The sequence below is a fragment of the Phaenicophaeus curvirostris genome, chromosome 20, assembly GCF_032191515.1.
Source record: "Phaenicophaeus curvirostris isolate KB17595 chromosome 20, BPBGC_Pcur_1.0, whole genome shotgun sequence".
In the NCBI taxonomy this organism is placed as follows: Eukaryota; Metazoa; Chordata; class Aves; order Cuculiformes; family Cuculidae; genus Phaenicophaeus; species Phaenicophaeus curvirostris.
Window position 1 is genome coordinate 10,373,763 of NC_091411.1, and position 22,189 is coordinate 10,395,951.

Consider the following 22,189-nt stretch of genomic DNA (forward strand, 5'->3'; position numbering starts at 1 on the left):
CGCATCCCTGAGGGCCTCATCGACCTGTCTTTTAACTCCCTCCAGGGATGGGGACTCCACCATTCGCTCTTTCAGTGCCTGAGAACCCTTTTGGTGAAGAAATATTTCCTCATATCCAGTCTGAACCCACCCTGGTGCAACTTGAGGCCGTTCCTTCTCATCCTAAACCTGAGATCCTGTGAGGAGCTTGCTTTCCAGGTAAGGAGCAGGTTGACAGCTCAATAATTTATCTTTTTTGTGTGTTTCTCATAGGGAAATCCAGGTCTCCAGCCTCTGGACCTATTGTGGACAATGCATCTGCCAAGGTGTAAACCTGCCTGTCGTTCCCAGGTACAGATGGAGCTGCCTTCGGTTTCCATCTCCTTGTTCTTCTGGCTTGGTTGAAGCCCTGCGAACCTGCTGGGTAAGCAAAGGAAGGAGTGCTGTGAGGAACTTTTCCTGTGGAGCAGCATCCATAGCTGGTACCTAGGGAAGAATGAGTACTCCAAATGGATTTCCACAGCACTCAGCACCACGCGTTACTCAGAACACGGAGGGTGGAGCAGTACAGGACCTGCACGCTAAAAAAGCTGGCAAAGCAGTGAAGAAAGAGGCTTGTAACAATGGGGCACTTACTTTAGAGGATCCTACGAGTGTAGGCAGCTCTTTAAATGAAACTGTGAGGCTCCTACCAGATGAACTCAAAACTAATTTAAAAACTAAATCGCTCACTCCAAGGCCTCCTCGGAAACCCCGGCTGGAGCGTGCGGCATCCCTGGATGAGAAGAGCTGGAGGAGGTGGAGACGGTTTAAAACGAGTCAGGAAAGCCTGACCGATCCCAATGAGACAAGCTCCTCAAACGGTTCCCTGCAGGAAGCGTCCCTCAGCCCTCCTGTCAGGGGTAGGGCGAGCCCCTGCCATGGCTGCTGCCAGCAGAATTCCTTGTGCAGTTCACCAGACACCTCGGAAGCCAATCCCATAGGGAAGAGCAAAGGAGGCACCTCCGACCTGGGGAAACGAGCCTCCGAGATCTCCAGTGCCTTTGGTGGGCTTCTGCGGGGAAAAGCGTTTGCGGGTGGCAAACCCCGGCTGTCCCAAATAATGCCGGCTCGACCTCTGCCACCCCTGGAGTTCAACGTGGCCTCTCACACACTGAGGACAGCTAATAGGATTGACTCAGATTGTATGGATTATCGACATTATTCTCAGCACAAGTTTGGGAGGGTCAGCAGCAGCCTGAGCGATAGCAGGCTCCATGGCAGTGGGATGGTCTATGATAATTGCTCCACAGACTCCATGAAATCCACCTTCAGCCTGCTCACTCCCATCCGCTCCAAGGATGTTCGAAGCAGGTAGGTCCTCTGGCTTCTCCTGGCAGAGTTTGGAGGGTGTTAGCAGGGAGCCAGCTGCCCCACAGAGTCCGGCTGGGCAGAGGCAGGGAATTTCCAACCAATCAGTAAAGCACAGAAGCTATTCTGTGTTGTTTAACCTGCTGTGGAGGCTGGGAACGGTTTGAAGATGAAGTGATGATTACAAGTATTCTGTGTTTGCTCCTTTCAGCTGGGTATTGTTTTTCATAAATACAGGTTTGATTTGCTGTCAGCTTGCTCCTAATGTGTAAGTAATCTCTCTTGAAAATTAAGCAGCAGCTGTGCCTGCTAGCAGTTGGGAAAGGCTATTTTTTTTCTAAATTCCAAAGTACGTTTGGTTTGAACTGAAATGTTAAATAGCAAGAAAAGACCCCAAATATTTAGCTTGAAACTATCAGGCAGTACATGCAGTCCTGTGAGGTGCTGAGTGGTCTCTACAGATGTTGAGCTTGTTTGGCTGCTGGCAGGATCAGGTCACGCACTGTGAACGGGTTCAGTGTCCCACAGGAGCTCCTCTGCCCCGGCTTTCCCAGGAATCTCCTGAGGATGAGTGTGATTCCATTCAGATCTCAGCACTTTCTCCTAGTGTGGGCCCATCGTCTTGCTCTGGTTGCTCATTTGTCTTCCTTTCTCATTAAGTTTAGATTATTGATTGGTGGGAGCTGAGCTGGATGCATTGATCTCCTTGCTCGTATGTTGAATCCTCCTCTTGTTGTGTTGGCTGGAGCCCCAGAGCTGCCAGCACCCAGCACAGACGCTGCAGCGAGTGTTCCTGGTAACGCTGCAGGTCAGGAAACGTGTGAAAAGGTGAAGGATGCTAAGTACTCAGCTAAAGGCTGCGTGTTACAAACACTGCCAGACCTTGAGGGATAAACCTGGCCCTTGATCCAAAGAGTGGGAGCCAATGGTGCAGGGGAAAAGAGTTCCGAGACAAATAAAAGCTTTACTAACTGGTAAAAAAGCCCCAAGGAGAGATTGATGCTTGGGTGCCATGTGGGGTTTTCTTTCACCTCCCTCTGCAAAGGGAGTCAGGCAGGCAGGGGGTTGCAGAGCACTCCCCGACATCGTGTTGTCATCGCTGCTGGCAGAGCTTAAGCAAGATTAAAGATGCTTATTCAACTTTCAGGCCTCTTGCCAACACCCCTTGCTTTTCCTCGGAGAAGCAGGCGGTGTGGGGCAGAGCTGTCCTTTCCAAATGTGATGTTCTTTCAGACCTCAGACTCAATTTATCATTCACTTGATTAGAAGCAACTTGGGGCCAGAATACTGGGAATGGTGGAGCTATTTTCATGTTTTAAGCAAATTGAGGTGCTTCAAAGTACTCATAAATCAAACCTGTCTCTTTGTTTTGTCTCTGCGAGGGGGATTGAAAACTTTGAATGGCTTTGGTCTCATCACAGCGCATGTGCAGCAGCAATCACACCATCATCCTCATGTCCTAGCTTTGAAATAGCCAATTTATGACCATAGTTCTGTTTTCTTGCATGTGTTCCATCAACTCTTTATAAGGGCTGGATCTTTATAAGGAACTTTAGGCAAGCAGAACAATGTATAAGTACTAAATGCCATTTTCTTGAGGTGCAGGGTATGTTCTTGATTACAAATCGTTATTCCAACTGTCATACCAGTTCCTTAGATGCTCTTTTATGGGTTTTCCGTTCACAGAAGCTATTTGGAAGGCAGCCTTCTGGCGAGTGGTGCCTTACTGGGAGCAGAAGAACTTAGCAGATATTTCCCTGATCGGAATATTGGAATTTTTGTGGCCACCTGGAACATGCAGGGTCAGAAGGTATGGGCACAGAGGTCTCCACAGGGCTTTCAGCAGTGGTAAAGTTACCGCAGCTTTTCTGAAAAGACTGTGCAATACTTTTATTTCATGTTCATGACTGTTTTCCTTGTTAACCAGTGTTGATCGTCTTTATCAAATGATAAAGCCCTCTCATGCGTGTTGATCTTGGTGAGAGCATCAGTGTAACGGGGTTCCTCAGGGACTGGGTATGAAAGCATTGAGTTTGTGAGTGCCACTCCAGCTTTTTGTGGCAGCTCCTTAATGCTCCATCGCAACCAAGATCATGTGAAAATGGCTGATGATTTACTGCTTATGGTGAGAATATCTCTGGTAAAGAACAGAGCGTCCTGCCTACATCTTTATGTAGCCTGGGAATTCAGGATTGATTCTACCAGGTGACTGGAAAGCCGTGCTTGGAAAAGCACAAGCACCCTTGGGTTGTTCTGTAAATCGCCTGTGAGTTTGGTAAAAAGGGAATTGGAAACCTCATGTTACTGGCCCACCTGGCTGAACGGTGGAGTCTCGGTTACTGCTGGAACAAGAGCTGCTCGGGGCTGCCTTTGGGAATGAGAAGTTTTAGTGCTGTCACTTAAACTATTGTTTGAAGCCTAAGTTGTTTACACTATGGAACCTGCAGCTTTGCCTGTGTCCTTTTCCAGGAAATCTTTGCATAACTCATGTTGCTATTTTATCCTTTCTTTCTAATAACAGGAACTTCCAGTGAATCTGGATGACTTCTTATTGCCAGCAGACCCTGACTATGCCCAGGACATGTATGTCATTGGTGTTCAAGAAGGCTGTCCAGACAGGTAGCAAAAACAATGTAATGAACCATCCTCTTTTATTGTTGACTAATTACTTTGGGTTTAAATAATCTGGAAATAGTCTCCATCGTATTCTTAATACTTACGATAAACAGGTCAATCTGCCCAGCCTTCACTGCAGCATCGCTCCAGCACTTGATGTTCTTTATCTCTGTTTTTGCAATGCTGATTTCCGTCCCTGGTTATTGTCTCCTGTGCTGTCCTTGTGATCCAGCTGTTGTTCCTCCCTGCAGGAGGGAGTGGGAGATCCGCCTGCAAGAGACGCTGGGCCCGCACTATGTCATGCTCTACTCTGCTGCGCACGGGGTGCTCTACATGTCGGTCTTCATTCGGAGGGATCTCATCTGGTTCTGCTCAGGTTTGTGGTCCAGTAAGATTTGAAGAGTGGGAGGAGAAAGGGCTGCAGCCATCGAGCGTCTTGTCCTTTTCTCCACGGCTGTCCTTCACCTGACTTCCCTCCTCACTGTCTCTAGAGGCTTTTCAGTAAAAACAGCTTCTTTTTCTCCTTCCAGAGGTGGAGTATGCCACAGTGACAACTCGGATCGTATCTCAGATCAAAACCAAGGGAGCTCTGGGGATCTGCTTCACGTTTTTTGGGACCTCCTTCCTCTTCATCACCTCCCACTTCACATGTGAGACATTTACAGCCTTGTGAGAAGTGTCCTGGCTGAGGGAGGGAAGGGGGTTGCTTTGCTAAGCTTGTAAAGCTGCACGGGGGCAGAGGAGCAAGGCAGATGGAAGTCAAAGCTCAGGATTGCTGAGCTGAGAACAGTAAGGGAGGAGGACTTTTTGGTAGCAAACTTACAGAACTGTGTTTAGAAAAACTTAAATGACATCTGCACAGCCATATCCCTTTTTCCATGTATCCTGTCATTATTTTTCAGTCTGTGTGCTCCCTGGGGTCAGGGTGTTGTGTTTTACATGTAGAAAATGTCTGATGTCCTTTGGAAGCTTCTCTTATAACCAGACATGGTAACTTAAGGAAAATGATGCATTGTTGGCAGTAATGGGATTTCTGTCTTTCAGCTGGGGACAGTAAGGTGAATGAGAGGAAACTGGACTACAGTAAAACCATCCAAGCCCTTACACTTCCCAAGAATGTTCCGGACACAAACCCGTATCGATCCAGTTCCAGTAAGTGTGGAATCGTGCTTGTATGGGAGCCTGAATGAATAGAGATTGTGCATTGCCTTTCGGTCTGCACCAAGGAGGAGAGAATGAGAGTGCTCTGTATAAACAGAGACCACAGGTTGTTTTCTCTGAGGCTGGTTTCATTCACATGTTTTGTTTGGGTTTTTTTTATGTGGGGTGTAATTTAGAGGGGAATTTGAACAAAAAAGTTGAAATGGAGGGAGAGAGCAATTTCAGAAGGACATTTTGTAAGGTGTGTTTTTTCTCAGAACAGCAACAGGGTAATTCTGGAGTAATTTTTATCAATACTGGGGTTGTGTTTCACTTTTCAAGTGTTTTCTAGAACAAGTAGATATTACTTTGTTTCAGAACTTAGGAGAGGGAACATTATTTCAGTTTGCATACGCGCAGCTCCGCGTATCTGCCGAATTCCAGTACTGTTTCTAAATGCTGTGCTGTTAATGTGACATTAGAGGTACAGCTGAGCCTTTTTTCTAGGAAGATGAATTTAGTTGTTATATGCAGTGTGGCATTAGGTTTTGGTGTTCATACTATTTTAGGTCTTGTAGACAGTTTGGTCTCTTTTTGCTTTTTTTTCTATGATTTTTAAGATTTCTGTTCTATTTTCCACTTATTTTTTATTCGCACACTCTGTGATGATCACAGGCAGAAAACGTACTCAAGTGTTTTAACTCATGGTAGTAAAAAGAAAGAATTTGTGCCTGTTCCTTGAACGTACCTAGCAGTGCTCTCAGTAAGCTGTGCAACGTACAGCTCTCACTCCAAACGAATTATGAGAGTTTCACTTTAATGAGCCTGTAGCTACATCACTGACTTCAATTTTCCTCAAAAGTCCAAAGAAGATTTAGGGAATTAAAATTGGGGATTTTTTTTTTTTTGCTTTCAGGACTTTTCAGGGTATTTACCTTTATCCTGACACTTGCAGGTGATGTCACAACTCGGTTTGATGAAGTATTCTGGTTTGGTGACTTCAACTTCCGACTGAATAAAGATCGTGAGACTGTGGATTCCATCTTGAACCAGAACCCAGAAACAGGCGTGTCCAAGCTGCTGGTGTATGACCAGCTCACAAGTGAAATGAGTAGGGGTGAGGGACAGCTGGATTTCTCCCTGGTAGATATCCACACTCAGAAATAATTACAGCCAAACCCCTGTTTCCTACAGACCCTTCCTGATTGTTAGGTTCCCTACAAGAGGAGGTCAGGAGCTGTCAAATACAGTGGTAGTCTCCACAGGGGACTTTTTGCTGGAGGAAAATGCTGTATATAGTGTGATATACCTTGAAAGTGTCCACTGTAGAGGAATCTCCCTCTTCCCTGGGGAGATTATTCCAGTGTGCACCCACCGAGTGTTCTTGGTTTAAATAGCCACTGGCTGGTTTTCATCCTCACTATGTAAGAACCTGGGCTTGCTCCCTTCCTGGAGCCTGAGCCCAGCTTTTTGTAGTCATCTGTGTACCTGGCTGTTGTTTCTAGCCAGCCTTAGTTACACGGTGTTGAATAAATGCAGGAAGCATGCTGGCTTCTTAGGAAGGAGGAATTTGCTGTTCATTCTGTTCTCCCCTTCCCGTGCAGGGTCCATTTTCAAAGGATTCCAAGAGGCTGACATTCATTTCCGTCCTTCTTACAAGTTTGACATAGGAAAGGACAGCTATGACACCACTTCCAAACAAAGGACTCCGTCCTACACGGTAAGGGATGATTTCAGAGCAGCGTCCTTGCAAGGGCTGCACAGCCTCACATCTGCCTCCAGAGGGGAAAAAAGGATTGTGGAATCTCTGAGCACAGGGGGAGTTTGGAACAGGCTGCAAATCTTATTTTCCCTGCTTTGCATCCTGTTCCAGCGCGTTCTCCCCTGTGCTCAGAGCTGGGCACAGAGCTGCTGTTGGGATGAGACACATTCTCCATTCTCTTCATTTCACTGAGTGGAGCGTGATAAATGAATGGATCTGTCTCTTGTGAACCAGTGCTTCTAGGTTGGATGTGCAAAGGGAGCTACCATCAGTCTCTCCTCTCTCTCTGCCTCCCAGGATCGCGTTGTTTACCGCAGTCGGTACAGAGATGACATCCATGCTGTCAAGTACTCATCTTGTCCTGTGATCAAGACTTCAGACCATCGGCCTGTGTTTGCCTTGTTCCGTGTGAAAGTGAGGCCTGGCAGAGACAAGTTAGTACCTCCTTCTGCACTCTGTGTGACTGCACGTGGCTGCAATGGTCCTGAGGAGCTCCTGTTGCGAGTTTATCCCCTCAGGAGAGTTCCTGAAATCGGGTTTATCTCATGTGGTGCTTTGCAGCCTGTTTGGTTTTTACCCAATGTGTGCTTTCAGCAGTCAGAGCAGTAAAAGCGCTTAAACCCTGCACTGACATCTGAAATCCCTGCTGCCAGGTCCCTTAATCCTCCTGAGGGAGATAAACGGAGTCCATAGCGATTGGCTATGAATCTATGTTTTATCTGAGATGCAGCACTCTCTTTTTCCTCTCAGCATTTTTCCTCCCCAGTGGTGGCTGCATTTCAGCGTAGCTCTGTCAGTGGGGATTAATCGTCCCAAGTTCTTTTAGGTCCCATTGTGCTGTTGCACTGGTAGAACTCCTTAGAAAATTTGTTTAAGTCACTGAAATTTGGTTAATCTCTTTTCTGTGAGTAGCATGGTCAGAGGTTTTAAGACTGAGGGATCTAGAAAACAGTGATTTCTCAGAGCATTTGATCAGCATTGCAATGGGAAGTGGCATTTTTTTGTTATGGGTATTAAATACCCATTAAATAGAAGGATAGCAGAGACTGATGCTGGGCCACAAGGGTTTCCTTTTGGCCTCTGCAGAACAGACCAAGGGAAGAGCTGTTGCGCATGAACCATTCCAGCAAATACATCAAGTTAACAGCAAGTTTGTTTGGCTTTTCAAGTGAGTGATTTTAGTTTAGTGTCATAAGGGACGTGCACGGAGAATATTTATTTACGAATGCAGGCATATCCATGCTTAAATTGAAAGTACATTTGCCTTTTGCAACCAATATTTTATTCATTTAAGTGTATTGTGAAAAGCCTTAACTTGTTGCTGTGGAAGAACAACTTCATTTTACCCATTTTCTCCCACAGCAGTAGGTGAATGCCCTAAGAAAGTAAAAATAAGGTTTCTGGCCTTCGTTTTAGGAATTTGCTGGGAAATGTTGGGCAAACAAGAATATATTTGTGCCCTGATCTAATTGCTTGTGTTTATGTTGCAGCATTCCACTTGCTGCAGGACAGTTTGACAGAGAACTCTATTTAATCGGAATAAAGAGGCGGATTACACGGGAACTTCAGAAGCGGCAAGAGCAAAAGGACCAAAAATCCAGCAGCATATGTAGCATTTCCTGAGCGGAGGACCCTGCAGCGCTCGTGTTAGAGGTGTCCAGAAAGAGGATTTCAAGCCATGGTTGACTGCGGGGAATTGTCTGCTTAAGCACCTCTGGCGGTTGCTGTGGCTTGTGAGGAATGTCTTAAACCTCATCCTGGATTCATTTGCATGAGCTAATCCATGTAGCTCAAGTACTTTTGCTGAAGAAAATGGAGTCAGTTATGTAGGACATCCATCCCAGCAGGTATAATGATTTATTTTTAACCACACTGTCTTTGGAAGCAACTGGGTGCAGCCGCTTGGTTCTGAGACGATTCCACCTGGGGGGCACAGCCTCTGGAATTGGAATTCCCAGGGCAGGGCACCTACGAAAAGCCTGCAGAAAGGTGAACATTTCCGTTTGTCTGTTTGATCTGTTCTGGTTAGCTTACGTATGTTGTGGAGTTGGGTTTTCTCCTTATATGTAGCCAAGTGTATGGTATCTGTAAAACGTGTAACAGGGACCAGTGTGAGGGGACTCGGTCAGATTGGTGCAAGGACGGTGCTCCCGTGCTGGGTGTCTTGGTCTCCTACAGCGAGCTCTGTGTGAGTGTGCTCCTATCTGTCTGAAGCGTAGAAACATTGCCTTTCAATCATTATTCTAGGCCTTCTGTTACTAAGGGGGTAAACACCAATCTCTCACAGCACGTGTTTGGCTGTTGAGACTGCTGGAAACAATCCCTTCTGTAACTCCCTCTTTGGGGGGATGAAACACTTCCTGCCTTCAGCAGGACACGAGTTGACAGTAATGGTCCAAGTCCAGCAAAGCTTCACCAAAGTGATGATGACGTCAAGTCTACAAGGGAAGCAAGCAGAGAAGCTGCGGCCGGTTGGATCAGCAGCTCTATTACCTCTGATTTCAGTTCATTCCATTTGGTTTTATTTTCCCAATTCAGTGCACTGTGAGTAACTCGCTATTTTTGAAGTAGTGTCGTCTTAAGGCTAAACATCCTCCATGGACCAGCACGGTACTGGTAAAATGTTAAGTACGGTTAATTAATACTTAAGAACACACCCTGGGCGCAGATCAGCAGGATCATTAATCACCTTAATACATAAAACACCATGCAAACAACTTGGAGAAGTGCTGCTAACTATGCAACCTGCCCAAGACAGAGCTTCTGTTCATCGGTACAAACTGTTACGGCACTGACCTGTCTGTAGCCATCAGGTATTTGGTTTTCCTTTCTTTTTAAAGGAATACAAATAAATTAATGCAATACCTTAAATGAGAACCAGCTTTTATTGCAGGGTTGTCAGAACTAGAGGTCTTTGTGTGATGCACGCTAATCGTTGGGGTGCCCTGAGCCATTTGTCTTTGGGATGGATTTCTTTGGGATTGTTTACATCGAATAAACAAAGCGCATCCCACCTACCAGTTCATGAAACCCACCCTTTAGCTGAGGAATTTCAGGACTCTTACTATGTGCTCCAGACAGTCAGAGGTCTCTTTATTTTCTTACAAACATACACAACAGCTGAACAGGACTTTCATACTGTGGGTTCCACAGGAAGCAACGCAACATGGTTTCTTGTAGTTGCGTGAGGAAAGAGATGAGGATAAAACAGGCGATTGCTGCCTCACTGTTCTGCTCCCAGTTTGATTGCTCCTTGCGGTTCACATCCACCCAGTGGAGTGCTGCAATACAGCTGTCTGCATGTTCAAGCCCATATGCAGGGGGATTAGGTAAATCAAATGGTTTATTCCTCTCTTTTGTGTCTCTCTTTCTTCAGTATGTTAAACGCATGGTTCTTAGCTTCACGTCTTGCTCTAACATGGTGTCAGTCACTTTTAACATCTTTCTAAATGTTGTCACTTTGCTTAGCTTGACTTCTAGCCGAGCGACATCTCTGTTGTGAGACTGACAATTCTTTTTGCAAGGCTTTAAGTGATAAGGAAGAAAGCAGGTACAAGTTTAAGGTGCAGCAGCAGCAACTCCATTAATAACTCGCTGTTCGCCTACTCTGGAGTTCACTTGCACATGAAACACCTGAAGAACAGAACTGTTTCATTCTGGAGTACGTGTCCACGTGGCATGGTGCATGGTGTTTCTGTAAATGACCTCCAGTTACGCCACAGGTCTTCGTTCATCTGAGCTCTAGCAAAATGATGAAGCTATTTCCAGACAGACAACTTCCAGTAGTGCTCGAGATGGTAAATCACACTGGTGACGCGCATCCACGGTGCCTGGAACAAAACCTGGACTGCAGGAAAATCATTGCCGGCCTTCACGCGGACAATAGTGCTTTCCTAATTCAGTTTGACCACGTCTTTGTTCACCTTGGTAACGGCTGTAAATTTTCTTAGAGTTCAGGTACGTAACCCAAGCTTCAACACGCCACCTTGTTCACGAAGATGGGCACACAGCGGGGCCTCCAGCCCCACTTCTACTGCGACTAAGTGGTAACACAGCCCTCAGGTACACGCTTTCAGTTGCAGTGATGAATATTTGAGTTTCCAGTGCCAGGAGGAGGCTGCTTACACCCATCTTCTCTTGTAGCCTGCACAGAGGGTCCAAGTACTCATGCAGAGCCAGGATTGGCCTTTGAACCCAGCATGATGAACATCACAGTCCAGTGTTGTGAAGCAGCTTTGTGCAGCTGCAGCACAGCTCCACGTTTGCACAGTATGGCTGGAAAGATGGGGCATAAGGGCTTGCAGCAATATTATAATCTCAAAAACGTTAAAAAAAAAAGAAAAGTCTGTCAGATGTGTGCAGGGTGCAGAGCTTTATCGAAAGAGCCGGTACATCCGAGGGAGTCGCCCGTCCTTACTGGAAAGCGCTGCCTGGATGTGTTCGTAAGTGGGCAAATCTGTTAAGTCACCCAGTGCAGCCACAGCTGGTTTTTTATGAAGCATCTTTGTGACCACTCGCTTGATATCAGCAGATTTCACCTGACCTGAAGGAAAGAAAAGGGCAGGGTTGTGACAACTACATTCCAAACAGCACAAAGCAGCTTTATGATGATGCCGAGTCAGGTCCCGTGCTCAGAAAACCAATAGCTAACTCTAGACTTTCTCTACCACACTTGTTTTTCCCTTCCTTCTGATAAAAATAAGCATTGTGCTAGCCTGCAGGCAATTGAGATCAGTTTGGAATATGTATCTGTGGTATTTAAGCCCTCAGGCTTCCTAGAGCAGTTAATCTGGGCTACAAGAACATGTTGTAAGTTGCCCCACCCTGACTGTACATACAGCTGGGACAAGGCAAAGTGTTGTCTACTCACTGATCAGTGCACAGAGCTCATCAGGTAGCTTTCTCGTGTTTGTCGCCAACACCTGCCTCCCCACATCCTCAAAGATAACTGGCCGAGACTCAAGGTTCATCATGAGCATGGACTTCAGCTGCGTCTTCGCTCGCTCGAGTTCTACCTGTAAGCGAGAAGCAAATACGAATGGGTTCAAAAACATCTGGCCACTGCTCCCTGATAGAAGATACCACCCAATAGTTCTGCAAACACCTTCCTCTTTGCGTTGCTAAAGCCACTAAATTCTCTTAAAGATGCACATTATTTATCTACAAAACCTCAGTCTAGCAAGGGCAGTGTGATGCATTATTTCAGCTGAAAGACTGTCTGCAGGTTGCGCCACTGACCTCTCCTACAGCTCCTGCCATTAGAATGAATTCTCTTGTGATGATCTCCACCATCTCTCGGACCTGGCAAAAACAGGTAATTGAAAGATTAGAACAGCACTTACTCTGTTCACATTACTGCCCGGTAATAAGTGATGTGGTTACTTTTCAAAGCCACTTGTCTTTGAATATAGGACTACGTACCTGTTTTGGATCTGCACTGGCATGTATGCACAGGAGACCTGTGTCCTCATAACTATGGTGATAAGAGGTTGCATTATACATCCAGTGGTGCCTGTGAGTGTGCAAACAGTATTTAAAGAGTAGCATTTAAATGTAAAAATTAAATACGCACAGAAGTCCATTTCAGGATTCTCAGCAGTGCCAATGAGAACTACCAGTCCCTGCCTCTAACAATTTGTGCACATGCCCTCTGCTTCCCTCTCTGCAGCTGCAGCCTTGAGACCAAACCCAGTACAATATGGAGCAGCATTTCTGGTACCTAATGCAAATCCTCTTATTATCCCCTGATTAAAGGATGGTTTGGGCTAGACGGGATTCCCAGTCACTTCTGCCCTTTACTTCCTCTAAAGATGCCCACTAAAAATCAGTCCCATGTGTTTCAAGCGGAATAAACTGATGTAAAACCTGGGGGTGCTGGCTTTCAAAGGATGAACCTGCTAGAGAAGATGGTTCCTGCTGTCCCTTAAACACAAGGGCAAACAAACCTGTTGAGCACGTTGAGATACAGTCGGGTGAACATGCCCTTGCCGGGCCCCCCAGCTGAGAAAGAGCCACCGCCTCCCATCATCATGTTTAATACTGCAAAGGGAATGAAATCTTCCTCCTGAATGGCAAAAAGAAATTCAGTCAGCAAATAGCAGAGCTCTCAAGGATAGGGGGTGAGTAAAGGGGGAGAAAAGGAGGCTGAAAGACACATGGCAGTGGAAGAATGTGCAGGTCACTGTCTTCATCCATCCGTCAGTGAAAAAGCTGCTTGTCTGTACATGCAGCACCAGCAAGAGCGCCAACGTTTACATGAGATAACAGCATATTGGGATTCTTCAGGTTCCAAAACAAAGGATTTCAGGTAATACTTACTAAAAATGAGCAGCTTTCTAACCCAATCATGATGTGGGTGAGCTCTGGGATGGGAGTAGGGCCCAGACTCACATCTGACATATCTTTTTCAACCTATGGGAAAGGTCAAACAAATTATTAGGACCGATTTTTTCCTCTGTTTATGCAGCTCATCCCAACAACTACCCTGTCACCTAAATAATGGCTGCTAGTTTCACCTCCTACCCATGAACAGTCTGTAACTTTAGAAAACCAAAGCCTATAAAGGAATCTGCTCCAATCCCAATTTGCACCTCCAAAAGAGAAGCAGCACCACCTCCATCTTCCGTTTACCTTGACAATGCCTCCTGTGTACTGAGCCACAGATCTGTCCACATCCTTGGTCTTCCCGCTGCCCCACACGGGCTCCACTCCAAGCAGGTATTTCTTCGCACATTCCACTAACTGCTCGTGCTCGATTCCCACCCCGGCAAGCACCATCCTGTCAGGCGTATAGTAGTTGCGCAGGTACGAATGCAGGACTTCTCGATTAATTTTGTCAGTGTTTTCCACCGGGCAGAACCTCTTTAGTCCCACTGTGTTGTCTCTGTAGGCTGCCTGAAAGGACACGGATACATTAAAGTAACAAATATTACTTTATCCCTCTCCATCTAAGCCTTCTCCTGTTTCAGAATCATTCCTGCCTGTTTAAGACATAAGAGCAGAAACGCCGAGCATTATTTCACTCATGTCAGCGTAACGTGACAACACGCTGTCACCCATGTCAACAAAGATAAATTACAGGTAGTTTTATAGAATCATTGAGGTTGGGAAAAACCTCTATTATCATCAAGTCCAACCCTTTTAGTTTAAGTTAAAATCTTCCATGTGTGTAGAATGTAGAATTTCAAAGTGGAGAGAGAGCAAAATTCTCCCTCTCACCACTGAAATCTAATGGAGTAACAGATAAATCTGTTTTCAGAGCAGTCTAAAATAAACCCTGAAACTGAGGAAAAACTGTGGAAGGGTATGCAGCGTGTCCACGCGCAAGATAGGCTTTGCAATATTTTACCGCATGGATCATTTCTGTGAGGAGAGGCTCTGGATCAGGTCGCATATTCAAGTCTTCCAGCTCAAATCGTATGGCCATTCGAGTCATCTCAATTTCTTCATCTAATAAGAAAGAATGCAAGAGATGTCAGTTGGGTTATACAATAGCTTGGTGATGAGTGCAAGAGAGAACGACTCTGAAATCCAACAGCAACTCATGCGTTGGGAGTCTTTCTGAGACAGAGATCGATATTCCCAGACCTGATAACCTGGGCTGGAGAGCTACCTCCGCCAGCAAGTTGACCACGGTGTCCAAGCCTCTGGCATCAGCAGAAACAGCGTACATGATGGTGTCCCTGCAAGAGACGTACACGGGTTCTGCGGGGAGAAGTCGCCCCTATGATCATCCAGGAAATTACAGATAAAGCTGCTTGACTGTTACTCATTAATTTTTTCAAAAAGGGAACAGAACTGACTTTTATAACCCTTTTAGGTTTACTTCTGTAGCTTCTCAGCAGGAGCCACAAACGGATTTCTGCTGCTTAGAAGCAAGAAGTGGCTTTTACTGCCAGGCACCAGAAAAAACAACTCAAACTGCTGTCAGCGTTACAGCCGCTCAGGTAACGAGGCGCAGAGAAAGCAACGTACCTTGATGCCTGGCAGTCACAAATGCCCCCGTGCTTTTCTAAGGTGAGGAGAATTTCATCTTTGCTGCCAAACTTTGCTGTGGACTAGAAAAGAAAACACCAGTCTTATTATTTAGTAAAGGCACAATGGGTTATAATCCTTCAGTGCAGCCCAGAGCAAGAAGCATCTCTACATTCTTTATGTCACAGGGTTTGCTGAATACTCACTAACCTTGGAGATGAGAGCACAATAGACTTGCAAAATATAATTATGGTCACAGTAATTAACTAGGAACGCCATCACAATCTAGTTAAACAGATCAAGCTGACTGTGTTGCTGTGAGGCACTGGGCTGCTCGCTGCTGTGCACAGTTAGGGTGTTTCACACTGGCTCTGGGACCCAGTTTGGGTAAGGACAGTACTCACAGAGAAGGCCAACTTTTCCAAGAAGTGAGCGATGCCGCTGAGGTATTTTGCCTCGTGTCTTGATCCCGAATTGATCAGAACTAGCGTGAAGAAGAGCAGCAGTCAGTGTGATGTTCACCTCCCAGTCCCTACAGGGGAGGTGAGGAGTCCCTAGTGCCCCCAGCCCCATCCCAGGCCCGGTACTCACGGCCCACGGTGCAGAACTGCCCAAATTTCTTCTGGGAGGCGACGCGCAGCCCGTTCTCCAGCACCGTCATCCGCGTCTCAAACTGTTCGCGGCCCCCAGCTGCCGCAAAGACCGCCTGGGGCACGCCGGGCAGCGGGCAGGTCAGTGAAATCGCGGGGTACGTCCCCCCACCGCCGCTGTACCGCCGCCCGCCTGCCAGCCCGCACCTGTGGGACAAGGCAGCGCTGCTAGGGACGCCCCAGGGGCCCTGGTTTTCATCTCCCGTGCCACCGGGTGCTGCATCCCCATCCCCACCACCACCTCCACCTCCCTCGGGTACTGAAAATGCCAGCAAGTAAACTCTCTAAGACTCATTTTGGAGATTTAGAAAGCAAACGCTCTTTAACAAGGCCTGGGAAACACGAGGGAGCCATCTCCATCAATCGTACAGAGAGACAAAGAGCTGGGGACAGAGCCTATTTCCCACTTACGTACATGTGTATATATTTTCCCAGTGTGGCCAGCAGGTCCAGGGAGGTTATTCTGCCCCTGTACTTGGCACTGGTGAGGCCACATCTTAAATGCTGCGTTCGTTTCTGGGCCCCTCACTAAAAGACGGACGTGGAGGCTCTGGAGTGGGTCCAGAGAAGAGTGATGGAGCTGGGGAAGGGGCTGGAGAACAAGTCTTCCAAGGAGCGGCTGAGAGAACTGGGTTTGTTTAGCCTGGAGGAGGCTGAGGGGAATCCTTATTGCTCTCTACAGCTACCTGAAAGGAGGTTGTGGAGAGGAGGGAGCTGGGCTCTTCTCCCAAGGGACAGGGGACAGGACAAGAGGGAATGGCCTCAAGCTCCACCAGGGGAGGTTCAGGCTGGACATTAGGAAACAATCAAGCCCTGGCAGAGGCTGCCCAAGAAGGTGGTGGAGTCACCATCCCTGGAGGTTTTTAAAAGGCAAGTAGATGAAGTACTTAAGGACATGGTTTAGTGGCAGACAGGAATGGTGGACTCTATGATCTCACAGGTCTTTTCCAACCTGGTGATTCTATGATATTCTATTATTTTCCAAGGACTCATTTTAATGTTAAGAACTTCACAACAACCAAGCCGCTTGCTCATTTTAAGCTTTGGAGCCAGCTCTGCCTGACTTCATGTTTGCGATGGGGAAAGGCTGCAAACAGAGGGGATAAGAGAAGACAGATCTGTTCAGCACAGATCAAACTGAACACGAGACCGTTTGAACAAATACGGTATTAAAATAAGATGCTATCAGAGGGTTATTCTATCTAACTTCCAACCGACGCCGTTTCGTGGAAGAATCGAACCCTGCGTTAGTTTAAACCAACAGATTCCGCTTTTTGCAACAGTGACTGCTCTCTCTATCGCCGTGTCCCCCCTCCCCTCTCTCCCCGCCCGCCCCCGGCCGCGGGCGCCGCTCACCGCCGAGCCGAGCCCCACGCTCCCCGCCGCAGCCACGCCAGGGCGGCCGCCATCTTGCCGTCCCCCTCGCCGCTACCGGGCGCGCGCGGTCACGTGGGCGGGGAAGTCACGTGAGCAAGGAGGGGGGTCACATGATCTGCTGGAGGGTCGGGAGGCTCCAAAGGGATCTGAACAGGCTGGACCCATGGGCTGAGACCGATGGGAGGAGGTTTAACAAGGCCAAATGGCGGGTCCTGCACTTGGGGCACAACAACCCTGGGCAGTGCTACAGGCTAGGAGAAGTCTGTCTAGAAAGCTGCCTGGAGGAGAAGGACCTGGGAGTGTTGGTTGACAGCGACTGAACAGGAGCCAGCAGTGGCCCAGGTGGCCAAGAAGGCCAATGGCATCTTGGCTTGGATCAGACACGGCGTGACCAGCAGGGCCAGGGAGGTTCTTTTCCCTCTGGACTCAGCACTGGTGAGACCACTCCTCAAATCCTGTGTTCAGTTTTGGGCCCCTCACCACAAGAAGGATGTTGAGGCTCTGGAGCGAGTCCAGAGAAGAGCAACAAAGCTGGTGAGGGGGCTGGAGAACAAGAAGAGCGGCTGAGAGAGCTGGGGGTGTTTAGCCTGGAGAAGAGGAGGCTGAGGGGAGACCTCATTGCTCTCTCCAACCACCTGAAAGGAGGTTGTGGAGAGGAGGGAGCTGGGCTCTTCTCCCAACTGACGGGGGACAGGACGAGGGGCAATGGCCTCAAGCTCTGCCAGGGGAGGCTCAAGCTGGACATTAGGAAAAAATTCTTCACAGAAAGGGTCATTGGGCACTGGCAGAGGCTGCCCAGGGAGGGGGTTGAGTCCCCTTCCCTGGAGGGGTTTAAGGGACGGGTGGATGAGGTGCTGAGGGACATGGTTTAGTGTTTGATAGGGATGGTTGGACTCGATGATCTCATCGGTCTCTTCCAACCTGGTGATTCTGTGATTCCATGACCGCGGCGCCAAGGGGCGGGAACGGAGAGAGGCTGCGATTGGGCGAAGCCGCGTTGGCCTCTCGCTGATTGGTCTGTTGGGGCCTAGGGGCACGTGACCAACCGGAAGTCCCGCCCCTGACCGGGGTTGTGGCGTCATGGCGGCCGGTGAGGGGGCGGCGCTGCCGGCGGGTCCGGCCGAGCCCAACCCTTTCTCCTTCCACGAGTTCCTCCGTAGCCGCAGCGGCGAGGAGGCGGGCGGGAGCCGCCAGGTAGGGCCCAGGGGGCGTCTCGGCCCGGTCTGTCCCCGCCCTCTCCCGTCCCCGCCTCAGATCCCCCCTCTCTCTCTCTCTCCCCCTCATAGGCAGCGCGGCCCTGCCCGGCCCTCGGCCCTGTCCAGTTCTCGGTGCCTCCCGGAGAGGCGGAGGACGAGGAGGAGGAGGAAGAGGAATGGAGCGGGAGCTACCAGCCCTTGGTCGTGGAGCAGGCCCACCTGGGTCCCACCGGTTCCCTCACCGCGCCCCCGGGCCTCCCCGCCCCGCGGCAGCCGAGCTACGAGGAGGTGAGCCCGGCCTCCGGGCGTGGGGTCCTGTGTCCGGTGCTGGTCCCCAACGTAAAAAGATAGGGAATTGTTCAAACGCGTCCAGAGGAGATGATTCGAAGAATGGAGCAGCTCTGCCATGAGGACAGGCTGAGAGAGTTGGGGTTTTTCAGCTTGGAGAAGAGAAGGCCCCGAGGAGACCTTAGAGGAGCCTCCTAGTAGCCTGCAAGGAAGCTGGGGAGGGACTTTTTACAAGGGCTTGGAGAGATAGGACAAGGGGGAAATGGCTTTAAATTGGAAGAGGGAAAATTTAGATTAAACATCAGGAAGAATTTCTTCACAATGAGGGTGGGGAGGCCCTGGCCCAGGCTGCCCAGAGAAGCCGTGGCTGCCCCATCCCTGGAGGTGTTCAAGGCCAGGTTGGATGGGACTTTGAGCAGCCTGGTCATAGTAGTGTTGTGAAACTGTGCCTTCCTTTCTAATAAGTTTTTTTAATTTTTTAGCTAAAAGAAGAGAATGCCAGTTTGAGAAGCAAGATCAATAAGCTTCAGATTTTCTCTGAAACTCAAGCAGACAAGTGCGTAAGCCACAGTGTGGGTGAAAGTAACCACATAAGCAAGGAGTTGTCTTAGAAGAGGTGCTCACGTGAAACAGTCAACATCTTTAAAGAAGAGAAATGTAGTTGAAATCTATGCTATTTGTTAAAAAGCTTTAACAAACCTGGTTTTCTTACTGAAAAAGGCTTGGAAAGTAAGTAGCAAGCTGATGTCTGATGACTGTGTTTGTGTGGCTTATGCTTCGTACAGTTTAGGTGGTTAGTGTAAAGAAGGGTACAGTTTGATGGGATGCATTTCATAAAGCTCAGATTTACAAGATATTGAGTCTTAATCTCTCCTTTGAAGCAAGAAAAACGTATTTATTTATTTTTGCTGGTAAGCAACTTAATATTGGAAGAGTTGAATTTCCTGAGGTTAAACAACCCGGTGACCAATCTTCAGTTCCCATCTGAATCCTCTGTGCTGCTCCTGGCAGTGCAGCAGCTGGTACTTCCATGGCAACAGGGTTTCTGTTTGCTTCAGAATTCCCCTTATCTAGGGGAATTATCTACCGAGTGGCTGTGTTTTCTGTATGTCTTTCTGCAGTCATTTGCATGACTCCTGTTAATACTGATGGATGTTGAACTAAGAAATCCCCTGAACCATAGTTTAGAAATGTAGTTTTGTGCAAAGGCTTTGTTTTTCTTATGAAATGAAAGAATGAGTTTCTTGATCTTGCCTAGAATTGAACATTACAAATGCTTACCGTATGTTGTCTCTTGGTTTTGAAGGCTGAGGAAGCTTGAGAAAAAGCTGGAGGAGAACAAAGTTAAAGAAGAAAAAGAAGCGCAGGACTTGGAAGCGATGGTGCAGCATGTGGAGCAAAATCTCCAGCTGATGACTGTGAGTGCTGGCCTTTGCCGTAGCAGCAGAGGCTTGTGCGGAAGCGGCGTGATTCCATTCCTTTTCCTCCTCCCTTCAGCAGAGTGAGGGAAGCTGAAGTGATTGCTTCGCCCACCTGAACACTGAGCAGCTCTGACATTCATTCACGCTTTTGCCTTGTAAGAAGACCACATCCCGGTCTAGAGCTCCTCTCATTGCCCAGAGTAAGAGAGGTCATTGCAGAAGTACCAGTTTGGATTCATTAACACCTTCAGTTGCTTTTTTCAGCGTTTTGAAAACACTTCCTGTGTCACCTAAGAGCTGTTTTTCCAGCTTGCTTATTTATACTGTGTACCTTTTCCCCTTGTCCACAAAAAGAAAATGAACAGCTGGAGGTGATGGACTGCGCTTGAAGATACTTGAAAGGAAAAACAGGGAGGGGAGAGCTGGTCAGAGATGACTGGGGGCACTGTCCTCATCCCCTGAAGCACCAGGGACATGATGGGGTGTAACACAAACCCTGTCACTTCAAATTGCTTCATGCTGGAACCATGCATTCCTGCATAGCTCACACCTCCAGCTGTGTCTTGAGCACTGCCGTGGTATAAATAATCTTTATTCCGTTTCAGAAACGGGCTGTTAAAGCAGAGAACAGCGCTACAAAACTGAGACAGGAAAATGCGCTGCTTCAGGTACGAAGCCTTGCTGAATGTACTGGGGCTGAAACCATCTTGAAATTGCGCTCTTTAAAACGATATTGAAAATTTTCATAGTGAATGCTATAGGGAATGTTCTAGACCAGGATACAACAGTGCTGTGCTAGCTGTGAACTGCACTGCTGAGCTGTGCAGCACCTCCCTTAAAGCTTTGATGAATTTTCCTGTGACGTTCAAATACTGTTGGGGATTTGGCACTTGTGAATGCCATAACACAGCTGGACAAATGTGTTCAGCTCTGGGGAAGTGCCTGGCAGAGAAGGGAGAGACGCTGGAGAGATGCTACAAGCAGCTCTGCAGAGCCTGCTTAGCATTAGGTGATGGCATTGGAGTCTGGTACCAGCTTCTTTTCCCACCATCCAAGCTGGAATATGCCACTCACACTGGGTTAGCTCACTGACACAAGGAGACTTGAGGGTGGCTGGCTGTCAGGCTGTTTTGAAAGTGCTGTGTACATTTTCAGGTGTCATAAGTCATTTAAGTTGTCTGTTGGAGGCTGCTCTCTGGAGCTGGGAAGACCTTCTCTCTAGGCAATCCGTTATGGGATCCATTCATTAGTTGCTGTACCTCAGACGTTGCTGTAGGAGCATCTTCATTTGTTGCTCTTGTTTTAAAGTATCTGCTGGAGCTTTGGGTTGTCTTCACATGGTTTTGTTTGCTTCCTCCCTAGGTGCAGCTAAACAATTACAAGACAGAGAACGAAGCGCTGAGGTCGGGGCAGTTGGCGAGTCTGGCTGTGGTGAAACGAAACGCAGACCTTGCCCTGCAGAACCTCCTCACCGTCCTGACAACCTCCCGCTCCTCTATCAAGTGAGTGGCTTTGAGAGCGCTCTCTCAATGCTATCACAGATGCTGGTCCCAACACCAGGGGGTTTAGGATTGAAACTCGAGTTCCTGTATTCCCTATGCCAGATCAGCCAGTCCACCTTCCTACTTACCTGCCATGTATTCTCCTCCAAGTTTAGGTAATAAAAATAATGAGAACCAGGGACTGGTTTGGGTCAGAAGGGACCTCAGCCTATTTCTGTCTCTCTCCCACATTTCAGGCAGCTGGTTTCCGGAGCAGAGTCGCTGCAGCTTGTTGCAGATCTGCTGAAATCGATAGACAGGATCTCCGAAGTGTCAGAAGATGGACAATAGAACTGTGGAATGGACTTGAAGGGAGAACTTTTAGTTTTGTACAGAAATCCTTGCTTAAAACTCATTTTCTGGTGTTCAGCCTTTTGTGTGAAGCTGCGAGTGCTGCAGAGCTGCCTTCTCCATCCCTGCCCGCCGCGCAGCCCCTGCGTTGTGAAATCCGACGGGACAAACGTTCGTCTTTTTCCCGCAGGCTGCTGGGACTGGGCCCCTGCTCCCTCGCACCCCTGAATGTCCCGGGGACCCCGCAGAGAGGCCCCGGTTTGGGGGGCTCCCTCAACTCAGAGTGCGAAGGGGCTGTGCGGGCGCGTCCCGGGCGCTGGGGAACGGGGTTGGAGGCGAGGGTGGGAGCAGGGACCCGGGAGCGCTGTACGGTGTCACGTGAGAGGGACTTGGCTCTGATTGGCTGCAGAGCGAGGGGGCGGGGCTATGAATAAGGCGGGGCTATGATTGGCTCAGGGTTGGTAAGAGCTGGGCTGTGATTGGCTGCAGGGGCGCGGCTCTGACCGGGCACTGGGTGCTGATTGGCCGCAGTGCGGTGGGCGGGGTTCTGTCTGAACGCTGAGCTCTGATTGGCTGTCGGGGCAGTGGGCGGGGCTAAAACTGG

General features: G+C 48.3%; 3 protein-coding genes across 4 annotated transcripts; 2 read left to right on the plus strand and 1 right to left on the minus strand.

Annotated features, from left to right (window-relative positions):
• The first annotated feature begins 42 nt into the window (after positions 1–42).
• Positions 43–9,658, plus strand: INPP5E (inositol polyphosphate-5-phosphatase E). The gene is made up of 10 exons (XM_069872947.1): positions 43–1,332; positions 3,016–3,139; positions 3,851–3,948; positions 4,197–4,321; positions 4,476–4,595; positions 4,990–5,097; positions 6,041–6,202; positions 6,690–6,805; positions 7,145–7,281; positions 8,338–9,658. Exons 1-10 carry the CDS (start codon positions 476–478, stop codon positions 8,468–8,470), a joined length of 1,980 nt encoding a protein of 659 aa, XP_069729048.1. The 5' UTR covers positions 43–475; the 3' UTR covers positions 8,471–9,658.
• A 217-nt stretch (positions 9,659–9,875) lies between these two features.
• Positions 9,876–16,898, minus strand: PMPCA (peptidase, mitochondrial processing subunit alpha). Its single transcript, XM_069872948.1, has 13 exons — positions 16,828–16,898; positions 15,413–15,618; positions 15,226–15,305; positions 14,822–14,904; positions 14,435–14,529; positions 14,196–14,296; positions 13,478–13,741; positions 13,166–13,258; positions 12,793–12,911; positions 12,269–12,359; positions 12,086–12,148; positions 11,718–11,862; positions 9,876–11,390 (listed from the first exon to the last, which is right to left on the minus strand). Exons 1-13 carry the CDS (start codon positions 16,878–16,880, stop codon positions 11,221–11,223), a joined length of 1,563 nt encoding a protein of 520 aa, XP_069729049.1. The 5' UTR covers positions 16,881–16,898; the 3' UTR covers positions 9,876–11,220.
• Positions 16,899–17,903: 1,005 nt separating this feature from the next.
• On the plus strand, positions 17,904–21,663 carry ENTR1 (endosome associated trafficking regulator 1). Of its 2 annotated transcripts, XM_069873382.1 has the most exons (7): positions 17,904–18,042; positions 18,135–18,332; positions 18,815–18,888; positions 19,639–19,750; positions 20,359–20,421; positions 21,116–21,255; positions 21,492–21,663. In XM_069873382.1, exons 1-7 carry the CDS (start codon positions 17,929–17,931, stop codon positions 21,583–21,585), a joined length of 795 nt encoding a protein of 264 aa, XP_069729483.1. In that variant the 5' UTR covers positions 17,904–17,928; the 3' UTR covers positions 21,586–21,663. The 2 variants fall into 2 exon arrangements, with proteins under 2 accessions (XP_069729483.1, XP_069729484.1); XM_069873383.1 differs by lacking the exon at positions 20,359–20,421.
• The last annotated feature ends 526 nt before the right edge of the window (positions 21,664–22,189 follow it).

Coding starts and splice junctions, on each gene's coding strand:
- INPP5E (XM_069872947.1), top strand. CDS start 476: ATGAGTACTCCAAATGGATTTCCACAGCACTCAGCACCACGCGTTACT. Junction 3,140..3,850: donor GGAACATGCAGGGTCAGAAG/GTATGGGCACAG, acceptor TTCTAATAACAG/GAACTTCCAGTGAATCTGGA. Junction 5,098..6,040: donor CCCGTATCGATCCAGTTCCA/GTAAGTGTGGAA, acceptor TGACACTTGCAG/GTGATGTCACAACTCGGTTT.
- PMPCA (XM_069872948.1), bottom strand. CDS start 16,880: ATGGCGGCCGCCCTGGCGTGGCTGCGGCGGGGAGCGTGGGGCTCGGCT. Junction 14,905..15,225: donor TGGAAAAGTTGGCCTTCTCT/GTGAGTACTGTC, acceptor TTTCTTTTCTAG/TCCACAGCAAAGTTTGGCAG. Junction 12,360..12,792: donor TATCTCAACGTGCTCAACAG/GTTTGTTTGCCC, acceptor GCACACTCACAG/GCACCACTGGATGTATAATG.
- ENTR1 (XM_069873382.1), top strand. CDS start 17,929: ATGGCGGCCGGTGAGGGGGCGGCGCTGCCGGCGGGTCCGGCCGAGCCC. Junction 18,043..18,134: donor AGGCGGGCGGGAGCCGCCAG/GTAGGGCCCAGG, acceptor TCCCCCTCATAG/GCAGCGCGGCCCTGCCCGGC. Junction 19,751..20,358: donor AAAATCTCCAGCTGATGACT/GTGAGTGCTGGC, acceptor ATTCCGTTTCAG/AAACGGGCTGTTAAAGCAGA.